The sequence below is a fragment of the Mustela putorius genome, unplaced genomic scaffold (assembly GCF_011764305.1).
Source record: "Mustela putorius furo isolate JIRA1106 unplaced genomic scaffold, ASM1176430v1.1 tig00000127_pilon_pilon_pilon, whole genome shotgun sequence".
Lineage (NCBI taxonomy): Eukaryota > Metazoa > Chordata > Mammalia > Carnivora > Mustelidae > Mustela > Mustela putorius.
The window spans coordinates 8,074,944-8,086,107 of record NW_025421288.1 but is presented as its reverse complement, the minus strand read 5'-3'; the positions used below and the strand labels follow the sequence as shown (position 1 = coordinate 8,086,107).

The following is an 11,164-nucleotide window of genomic DNA, read 5'->3' as shown; positions in this document are numbered from 1 at the left end:
ACCACCTGGTACCCCAACCTCCCACCCCCCCACCACTTCAAACCCCTCAGATTGTTTTTCAGAGTCCATAGTCTCTCATGATTCTTTTACTTTTCAAAAAAGATAATTTACTACAACACCAAATGCTTCTGGGGATGTGGAGCAACAGTAGCTCTCCACTGCCTGTGGGAATGTAGAATGGACAGCTACTTTGGAAAAGAGTTTAGCAGTTTCTTAGAAAAGTAAACATAGTCTTACAGCATGATCCAGCAATTGCATTTCTTTTTATTCATGTGAAGGAGCTGAAAACACATCTACACAAAATCTGCACATGATGTTCATGGCACTTGTATTCAGATGCAATCAAGATTTTCTCCAGTAGGTCAATCAATAAAGAAACTTGGTACCTTTAGTCAATGGAATATAGTTCCAACATTCTACGGAAATGGTCTCTTAAAGAGGAGCTGTAAGCCACGAAAAGACATGGAAGAAAGTTACATAAATATTATCAAATAAGAAAAGCCAACCTGAAGAGCTGGGTAATATATGATTACAACTTTTTGACCTCCTGGGAAAGCAAAATTATGGAGACATTAAAAATCAGTGGATTCAGTGGGCTGGGGAAGAAAGAAGAAGGAATATGCAGAGTGCAGAGAATTTTCAGGCTGGCAACACTACTCTGTATGAGACTATGATGTCTGATACCTATCATTATCTATCTCTCAAAATGCATCCAATGTAAGACCTGAGTGGTCCATATCTACAATGGAATATTACACAGCCATTAGAAAGCATGAATACCCAATTTTTGCCTCAACATGGATGGGACTGGAGCAGATTATGCTGAGTGAAATAAGTCAAGCAGAGAAAGTCAATTATCATATGGTTTCACTTACTTGTGGAACATAAGGAATAACATGGAGGACATTAGGAGAAGGAAAGGAAAAGTGAATTGGGGGAAATCAGAGGGGGAGATGAATTATGAGAGACTGTGGATTTTGAGAAACAAACTGAGGATTTTAGAGGAGAGAGGGGTGGGGTGATGGGTGAGCCTGGTGGTGGGTATTAAGGAGGACACATATACATGGAGCACTGGGTGTGGTACATAGTGAATCTTGGAACACTGGAAAAATAAAGTAAAAATTAAAAATTAAAAAAAAAAAAATTTAATTTAATGTAAATTACTGACCTTGAGTGATAAGGATGTGTCAGTGTAAGTTCACCAGCTTTGAGAAATGTACCATAAGGTGTGGTATGTTGATGGCGTGGGTGGCTATGCATGTGTGGAGGTGACGGCACCTTGGGACTCTATATGCTCTGCTTGATTTTTCTGTGAACCTAACACTTCTCTAAAACAATAAATGGTATTAAAAAAAAGAGAAACATCCTGTTAAAACATTCTCTTTCAGCAATAAAGCAATCAAAAGAACATTAATCAATGGAATTGTCACCACATATTGTTGATTGTTGATCAAGGCAAGAAAATCTAAGATGATATACTGAAAAAAAAAGTATTATAACAATAAAAGTTCATTATGTAGCTGAATATAAGGTCACCTTGTAAACACCAATGACTTTTTATAAGCCTGCTAACACCACTCAGCATCATGGGAAAATGAAATGTGATTGGAACAGAACAATAGTAGGAACAAAAATATGTCAGAATAACCTAAGTGGAAATATGCAACACGTTAAGGATCATATAATGAAATTTTACTTACAGATCTAAAAGTAATCTTAAAAACATAGAGGCACACATTTTGTTCCTGAAAAAAATAGTAGAACATTCAAGGATGTCTCTTCTCAAATTACTTTACAAATCCAATCCAGCCCCACTCATATCCTCTTTGAGCAGTTTTACACTGTGTGTTGAATTCTGAAGTGCTGGATATTTCAAAGTAGAATGTGTTCACTCATTGAGCACTGTGAGCAGTGTGTAAGGACCCAACTTTAGGGTCTGATTACTGGGTTCAAGCTCAGCTATTGTACTTTGTACTTGTGGGCACATCAGCAAGATGCTGACCCTCTTAGACTGATGTCTCATTTGCAAAATAAATGGTAACAATAGTGCCTACATTATAGGATTTATGTTAGGATAAATGAATTATTACAAGAAAAATGCTCAGCTCAGTATCTGGTAGTAACATCAGCTGTCACGCTTATGTAACAAAGAGGAAAATACACAAGTAAAATGTCAAACAAAATAAATCAGCTCACTGCCAAGTCAAATCTCAACCTGAATGTAACTGACTCCATCAATGAGGAATGTTTATTTGTCCTAAATGGGAACAAAATGTGCCTCAGAATTTGGCTTTGGTTTCTTTGGGATTTCTTTCCATTTAAAATGGGGTTAAATTTTTCCTATAGTACTTTTCAGTCACTTAATTTTGTATATGATCACATTGAAATGGCTGTTGTGATTTTAAATTCCTAAATTTTGAGTACTGGAACCAAAGGTATAGGAGAATGATGGGTGGGGATAGATATTAGTTATCCCCAAGCCATACAGGTTCTCTGGTCTCCTGTTCATAGCAGGAGACACTGTTCAGATGAATCCTTTTGGGTGAAATCCCAGGGATTCTCTAGAGCTTAACATATACATGAGACATGGAAAGATTTAAGACATCACTTCTGGATCATAAGGTCCATAAATAGTGTTACAATGGATATATCATGTGCTCAGAATGGTTTTCATGTCCCATTTCCCTTACAATGAACATTTTTGTTCCAATTTATAAAGACAGAGGCATGCATGTCACTGCTCAGATCTGACACAGCATGACCCTGTGTACAAATCTCTAGACTCAAAAAAAATAATTGAAAGGAATATTTTGTGGTACATCTTTCTATAGGAAGTGGCTTCTGATTCCTTGCTTTGGACAACATCCAAAGACCTAATTTAGCTGGGGATGACAAATCATTAAAAATGATTTGAAGGGACAGGTCACAGTGTCATTTTTAGCTGGTACCTAGGGGAAGTCAAAGAATCAAGTGACATCACTGCCATAGACTCACTCTTTTTCCTTCTGCACATTCATATGAGGAGAATTTTCAGGGTTTACAACTATAAAGATGAAAAATACAAATAATATTGTTTCACTTTAGCAATAAATGATATTCCTAGATATGCAAAATTAGAAAGGGTCTCATTCAGCTTTTAAAGAGATATATTTATTAATAATACTTTACATCATAGATTTAAGAAATATCAAACATTGAAATATATCTGTCTTTATCCAAAACTGTCAGTGTCTTTGATGGCACCCAAATCAACAGTGTGCCTTATCTTACACACTCTACAAAGCTATTTTATTTCTTCCCTTGTCATTCTGCACTGTTGAGCCTCAGACTTTTAACCCTGAGGTTCCCCAGGGAAATGTGTGAATTGATCAAGCCATCTACTACTCCCACCTATCATCTGTCACAACCATAATACCCCTAACGCATACTCAGACTCTTGTTATAAGCTGTGAACTGCAAAAAACTCATATCATGGAAAAGACCATTGTGCATCAGAAATTGTTTCCTTCACCTGTTTGCCAAATATTGCCATGACACAATGGTGTTATGGTGTCTAAATCTCTCTTCTGAGTCATAAAAGGAAAAGAATGAAGGAAAAAAAATCCCTTATAAATGCTTGATCGCTGCAGAATTTTCCATAACCATTCCTTATTGTGTGTACTGCCCTACTTGTGTATTTTTTAATACCAGGAATCCAGTTCAGGTGCCATTTTAGTCACAATCTGGAGTTTAAGGACCCTTCATCTAATTTCACATTGACTTCATACAGTATCACCCTTCACTGGGGTCCTTTCATGGCCCAGCTGTATCAGGTAATCTCCTGGGATGACCTGACCTTTTCTTCCAGAGAAGGCAGAAGTTTATTCATCCCATTTTGTCTCAGCAATACAACTGTTAACTTTGTATTTGAAAATAACTAAACACTTTTAGAAATTATGCAATGCTATGTACTGTAGAAGAACATAGGTCACATTCAACCAGATCCACCTATTGATGAGTTACTGGATGTAGACTTTTTTGGGGGGGAATTCTGTTAAAAAATACACTAAAAAAGAGACAATTTCTTCAACAAATGGTGTTGGAAAAATTGGACAACTAGATGCAGGAGAATGAAACTGGACCATTTCCTTACACCACACACAAAAATAGACTCAAAATGGATGAAAGACCTAAATGTAATAAAGGAATCCATCAAAGTCCTTGAGGAGAACACAGGCAGCAGCTTCTTCTATCTCAACCCCAGTAACTTTTTCCAAGACACATCCCCAAAGGCAAAGGAAGCAAGGACAAAAATGAACTATTAAGACTTCATCAAGATAAAAATGAACTATTGGGATTTCATCAAGATCAAAAGCTTTTGCACAGCAAGGAAACAGTTAACAAAACCAAAAGAAAACTGACAGAATGGGAGAAGATATTTGCAAACGACCTATCAGATAAAGGGCTAGTATCCAAAATCTACAAAGAGCTTAGCAAACTCAACACCCAAAGAACAAATAATCCAATCAAGAAATGGGCAGAGGACATGAACAGACATTTCTGCAAAGAAGACATACAGATGACCAATAGACACATGAAAAAATGCTCCATATCACTCGGCATCAGGGAAATGCAAATAAAAACCACAATGAGATACCACCTCACACCAGTCAGAATGGCTAAAATTAACAAGTCAAGAAATGACAGATGCTGCAAGGATGTGGATATAGGGGAACCCTCCTGCACTGTTGGTGGGAATGCAAGCTGGTGCAACCACCCTGGAAAACAGCATGGAGGTTCCTCAAAAAACTGAAAATAGAGCTACCCTATGACCCAGCGATTGCACTACTGGGTATATATCCTAAAGATACAAACGTGGTGCTCCAAAGGGGCACATGCACCCGAATGTTTATAGCAGCAATGTCCACAATAGCCAAACTATGGAAAGAACCTAGATGTCCATCAACAGATGAATGGATAAAGAAGATGTGGTATATATACACGATGGAATACTATGCAGCCATCAAAAGAAATGAAATCTTGCCATTTGCGACAACATGGATGGAACTAGAGTGTATCATGCTTAGCGAAATAAGTCAAGCAGAGAAAGACAACTATCATATGATCTCCCTGATATGAGGAAGTTGTGATGCAACATGGGGGCTTAAGTGGGTACGAGAAGAATAAATGAAACAAGATGGGATTGGGAGGGAGACAAACCACAAGTGACTCTTAATCTCACAAAACAAACTGAGGGTTGCTGGGGGGAGGGGGTTTGGGAGAAGGGGGTGGGATTATGGACATTGGGGAGGGTATGTGCTTTGGTGAGTGCTGTGAAGTGTGTAAACCTGGTGATTCACAGACCTGTACCCCTGGGGATAAAAATATATGTTTATAAAAAATAAAAAATTAAACATGCAAAAAAAAATAAAAAAAAAATAAAAGGAATAAAAAAAAACTCTACTAAAGACAAGGAGAAGGAAAACTCATCATTGAGAATATTATTTTGGACATTATAAAAGTAAGATAATCCAATTAAAAAATGGACAGAACACATCCAGATGGCCGACAGATGCATGAGAGTATGCTCAACATCAGTCATCATCAGGGACATGAATGAAGAAGCTGTGTTAAGCACAACCCATTTATGCCTCAGGAATACAGTTTTTAGCTTCGTACTTGGAAATAACTTCACAGTTACAGAAATGCATGGAACTAGGGTGTATTATTCTAAATGAAATAAGTCAATCGGAGAAATGCAAATACAAAATGATTTCACTCATATGTGGAATTTAAGAAAGAAAAAAGATGAACATGGAGAGGAAAAGGAAAAATAAAATAAGATAAAAACAAAGAGGGAAGCAAACCAGAAGAGACTCTGAATTGCAGAGAACAAACTGAGGGATGCTGGAGGGGAGGTGGGTGGGGGATGGGCTAAATGGGTGATAGGCATCAAGGAGGACACTTGTGATGAGCATTAGGTGTTATATGTAAGGGATAAATCACTGAATTCTACTTCTGAAACTAATACTATGCTATATTTAACTATCTTTAATTTAAATGAAACCTTGGAAAAAAACCCAGGAAACCCCCCACAAAGTGACAGAAATGATGCAGTAATATTTGTAGTAGAACACCCATATATCTTTATTCAGGCACTCTTGCTGATGTGCTACTCAATTTATTTTACTATACAACCTCCTTTATTTTCTCCCAGAGTCAGTACTGTCTCTTCAAATGATCAGTCATTAGGCATCCTCATCTTCCCTTTCCTTTTTAAAATTTGAATTCAGTAGCTAACATATAATACATAATTCGTTTTTTATTATATTCAATTAGCTAACACATAATACATCATTAGTTTTTGCTGTAGTGTTCAGTGATTCATTAGTTGCATTTAACACCCAGTGCTCATCACATCATGTGCATTCTTAATGCCCATCACCCAGATATCCCTCCCCTCCACCTCCCTTTATACAACCCTCAATTTGTTTCCTGAAGTCAAGAGTCTTTCATGATTTGTCTCCCTCTCTGATTTCTTTCCATTCTGTTTTCCTTCTCTTGCCCTATTATCTACTGCACTATTTCTTATATTCTACATATGAGTGAAACCATATGATAACTGTCTTTCTCTGCTTGACTTATTTCATTAGCATAATACCCTCCAGTTCCATCCATCTCGATGTAAATGGTAGGCATTCATCTGTTTTAAAAAAAAGATTTTATTTATTAATTTGACAGAGAGAGAGAGAGAGAGACATAGAATGACAGAGGGAGTACAAGCAGCAGGAACGGGAGAGGGAGAAGCAGGCTTCCTGCTGAGCAAGGAGCCTAATGTGGGGATTGATCCCAGGACCCTGGGATCATGGGATCATGACCGGGGCTGAAAGCAGACACTTAATGAGTGGGCCACCCAAGTGCCCCAAGCATTCATCCTTTCTGATGGCTGAGTAATATTCCATTGTATATGAACCACATTTTCTTTAGCGATTCATCTGTTGAAGGAATCTTGTGTCCTTTTTTTTTTTTTTTTTTTTTACTGCTCCAGTCCTTCAATAGCCTTTATTACCAATTCTTGCATGAGATTTGCTCTGCTCAATATATAGACACCTTCATCAAATAGGCCAGCGCTCATCTCGACAGATACAATTTTCTGCATATGTGTCCATCTCCAGTTCCTGCAACTGAATCTCTTCCTTTTCCTCTCTGATGGTCTCTTGGTTTTTTCCCCAAGACCACTCTGATGGTCTCTGATGAGACAGTGTTGACTGACCCATTTTTGATAGGTGGAGAGAGATGGTATGACCTCCCTCCCCAGTGAAGATGCACCTAGTACACTGAGAACTGTGTATGGTCCTTGAGTTTTTAACAAGTAAGTGTGTGTGTGTGTGTGTGTGTGTATAATGGCAGGGGCAACTTTCAAGATGTGGGTCCTGGGCAAGGGTCCTTTTGCCTGGGCCTAAAGGCATCACAGACCCTGAGGTGTTGGGAGAAGGAAGAGAGGAGGGACTCGTTATGGTTTTTGTAAGTCTTATGTAGTTTGGGCCAGTTTCCATAAAAAGCATATTAAATACCATATCTTACAACTGTGTCAGTATAAAGGCAAACATACTCCACTCTGGTTCATTGGTTTCTATTCATTATTACTACAGTCACTTTTGGTTAATATTTTAAAATAATGTGTAACATTTTTGTAGAATCCTAAAAGTATTGTCAGCCTAATTCTGTGTATGTGTTATTCTGGTAGAAGGATAACATGCCTGGTAGAAGTCATCCCTGGTTGAAGCTGAGAAACAATCCTGAGAAAGGATCTGGGGTCTCCTGGGGTGACAGGATAGCCCATGAAGGAATAGAAAAGCGACACCTGAGCAGTGAGCAGAAGGGGTGGCAATAACTTATCCCTGGTGACAGGAATGCGGGGATGGATAAAACTAGGGTATAGTATAAACAGTAAGTATAAAAACTGCTGGCTTTGCCTTATTCCTACAGAACACACACATTTCCTGCAACCTACCTGGCTGGGTTGGTCAGGTAGTGGAGAAACTGGACCACATTGTCACTTGCAGAGACAGGACTAGGGGCACCCACACAATTTCAGGGGGCAGACCCTATACTAGTAATTAGGGCAAGTCACATTTTAATGAAATATTTCAAAACTCAAAAGGAATGCTGAGACACAGAGGAAGTCTATAGTATCTCAGGGACCTGCATGCTGCCCAAACTCTGAAACGTAAGTCCTGAGATTTTCACACAGGGTCCTGAGGGAAATGGGGGCCAGGAAGGTGAAAGATCACATTTTCAGAGAGAGGGTCGTGTTGGGCTACACATGGGGAGGAACGAAGAGCTTTTCACATTCTTCAGTCCTTCATTCATGTGCTCTCCAATGAATTATATGTGAGCGTGTGTGTACATGTGCATGTGGGTCATGCATGTGTGAGTGAAGAGGCTCCCTAAAGCAGCTATTTTGATCAGACAATACAAGAAGGTTTTTCCATTTGCAGATACTTTATTGAAGTGAAAATGTACTCGAGGTTTCAACAATTGTCTTGCAGTTAATAGATCAAAAGACAAAAAAGGAAAGGAAAGTTGTGGTTCCTATTAATCAGCAGTCAGTTTCTGTCCATTCTCTATGATCCTCAGTGCCCAAGGTCATGTGCAAGGTTAAAATGCAGCACACCACTCACTTTTATATATTATGTCCTGGAAGTCAAAAACAGAGATGTGCATCATCAGTTTCAACAAAGAATTGTAAGTCTCCTCTCAAATACAAGGAAATGTGACGTTTTTAAGGTCCGGTATGGCTTTACATGTTAGAGATACCCCAAACAGTCTGATACCAAAACTATTACCTTTGAGACCCAGAAAAGAATGGAGATGTGCACTCCAACTGATGAGTCTAATCAAGGTTTTTAAAGAAAAAATTCCATTTTCTGGTTGCAGGGTTTTTCAAGCTTTAAGCTGTTTAAACTCATGGTAAATACACATAAACTGATGGTAAATACACATAACATAAAATTGACCATTTCATCATCTTAAGTATACAGTTCAGCAGTGTTAAGTATACTGGCATTGTGGTGCAACCAATCTCCTATACATTTTCATCTTGCTTTGGAGACTCAATACCCACTGAATAATCCTCATTTCCCATACCACCCCGCTCCTAGAAAGTACTATTCTACCTCCTGTCTCTAGGAGATTGGGTACTTTAGAAAATGGATATAAATGACCTCGGGCAACAGTTGTCTTCTTTTACTGGCTTATTTCCTTTACCATAATGTGCTCAAGGCCCATCCATGTTGTGCCCTGTGTCAGCATCTCAGTGAAGAACACTTTAACCTTTTGCTTTGGCTATATTTCTCTATTGTCTACCCTGGAAGGTTTTCAATGGCATATTAAGATAGGGAATAAAAGAGAGAACTGACACAGGGCAGATAGTTGTTTTACATAATACCACCCCCATGACTTATTCATACCCTTGACCTCTACTTGTCATTCATGGTATCTTAAAGTAATAGTTAAGGAATCCAATCACTTATACTAACACATTGGGATTTCTTGAAAGTGCATTTAAAATTTTTTAAATAAGAAGTACAGGATCTTTTTCACCTAGGTTCTTCTGGATTCTCTTAAAAATTCTTACGAATAGTTTCCTCTTTGCTTCTAAGAATAAGGGTATCTTTTTTGCTGATGACTTCAAGTGAGGTCCTTATTGAGAATCAGATGTTTTTTACCTTGATAGAAAATGTGTGCGTGTATCTGTGCGCGCGCGCGTGTGTGTGTATGCCTGTGTGTGTTTTTTCCCCATTTTGGCCTTTTTCATTAATTTTTCTCTAAAGATTCCACAAAGTGAAGAGACAAGTCAACACTGGGACCTTGGCTGACTTTCTGGATGCACCCACAATTTCACATGCACCCACTATTTCACATGCACCTACAATTAAATTCACTGAAATAAAATAAGGCCTGTGTAACACTTGCTGTGGCACAATGAGTGACAGACTTAGAGCCTGCTTGTCCCTGTCCAGTGGTTTGAAAGTTCATTAAAAGAAGCCATAGTTACCATCATCTCTCCAACCTTGCTCAGAGTTTCATCTGACTGGGTGAGAAAACATTCTTTCAGTTGTGCTATGGCCTTATCAGTGATAGGATCATTTGAGAAGGGTTTCATGAAAGTTTGGTATTCATCCACGCTCACTTGAGAATCGATTGTTTTGTTAACCACTTCTTCTACAAGTGGGCATCCAGAACCTGGAAGAAAACTTGCAAGTGAGGTCTCAATTATGTAAGTGTGAAGCTCTTTTTGGGAGTCCCGAGGACATCAGTCATCTTTTCCCATCTAAATAGACACATATATTTAGAAAGATTACACTGAATGGTCTTGAGTTCCCAATTCTAGCCGACTGAACTCAGGATCTAAGGTTTCCTTTAAGCCCCAAAACATGTATGCCTCCTCCCCACCCACACACTATTCCAAAGTCCAGAGAAGCAAAACACATAATCATGAAACACGAAGACACTGGAGAAATGAGATGTTCTGCCCTGGAGTTTGGGGGAACAGGAGGTCTTCCAGAGGGACCTGACACGATCTTCACCCTCAAAGTTGCCCTCCACACAAAGGACTTACCTGCAAAGCAGTAAAGGGGGAGGGCAATCAACACAAGGACTCTCAGCAACTTCATAGTTGAGCACATGGTTGGCTGATCAGACAGGGAGGATAGAACTAACTCTGGTAGTGAGCACCTAGGAGTCCTCCTTTTATTCTCCTGTTCACCACTTTAATCCCTCCCATGAATGAGGGAATGAGTCACACATGAACCTGGCTCTGGACCAGGAAAACAGCAGGAAGAATCAACTGCAATCCAGACAGCCTGTGCTCTGTTTGTAGAAACCAAGGAGACAGAGCTTGTTGAACCCAAAACCATTCTGACACTCAATAATGCTACATGACTTTAGATGAAATTAATGCAAAAATGTTTGCTAACTAATCATATTACATAAAGGTGAGTCTGTGTTGTTATCCATGTTGTTTTAGTATTAGCGTGGTCTTCATATCCTTCTCACATTCGTCCCTCCTCCTTCAAGGTCCATGCTCATGCTCATGCTGGCTTACCACACCTCTGGGATCAGTGCAATACCACATACACATACATCCTCATTTGGAAGACTTCCTCACCCACAGACACTT

General features: G+C 38.9%; 1 protein-coding gene across 2 annotated transcripts; it reads right to left on the bottom strand.

Annotated features, from left to right (window-relative positions):
* Nucleotides 1–8,471: 8,471 nt before the first annotated feature.
* SCGB2A2 (secretoglobin family 2A member 2) lies at nt 8,472–10,739 on the bottom strand. 2 transcript variants are annotated; one of them, XM_004770308.3, is made up of 3 exons: nt 10,604–10,739; nt 10,040–10,227; nt 8,472–8,679 (listed from the first exon to the last, which is right to left on the bottom strand). In XM_004770308.3, the coding sequence occupies exons 1-3, from the start codon at nt 10,668–10,670 to the stop codon at nt 8,641–8,643; spliced, it is 294 nt and encodes a 97-aa protein (XP_004770365.1). In that variant the 5' UTR covers nt 10,671–10,739; the 3' UTR covers nt 8,472–8,640. The 2 variants fall into 2 exon arrangements, with proteins under 2 accessions (XP_004770365.1, XP_012900006.1); XM_013044552.2 differs by lacking the exon at nt 8,472–8,679 and having other exon boundaries at nt 9,980–10,227.
* Between the last annotated feature and the right edge of the window lie 425 nt (nt 10,740–11,164).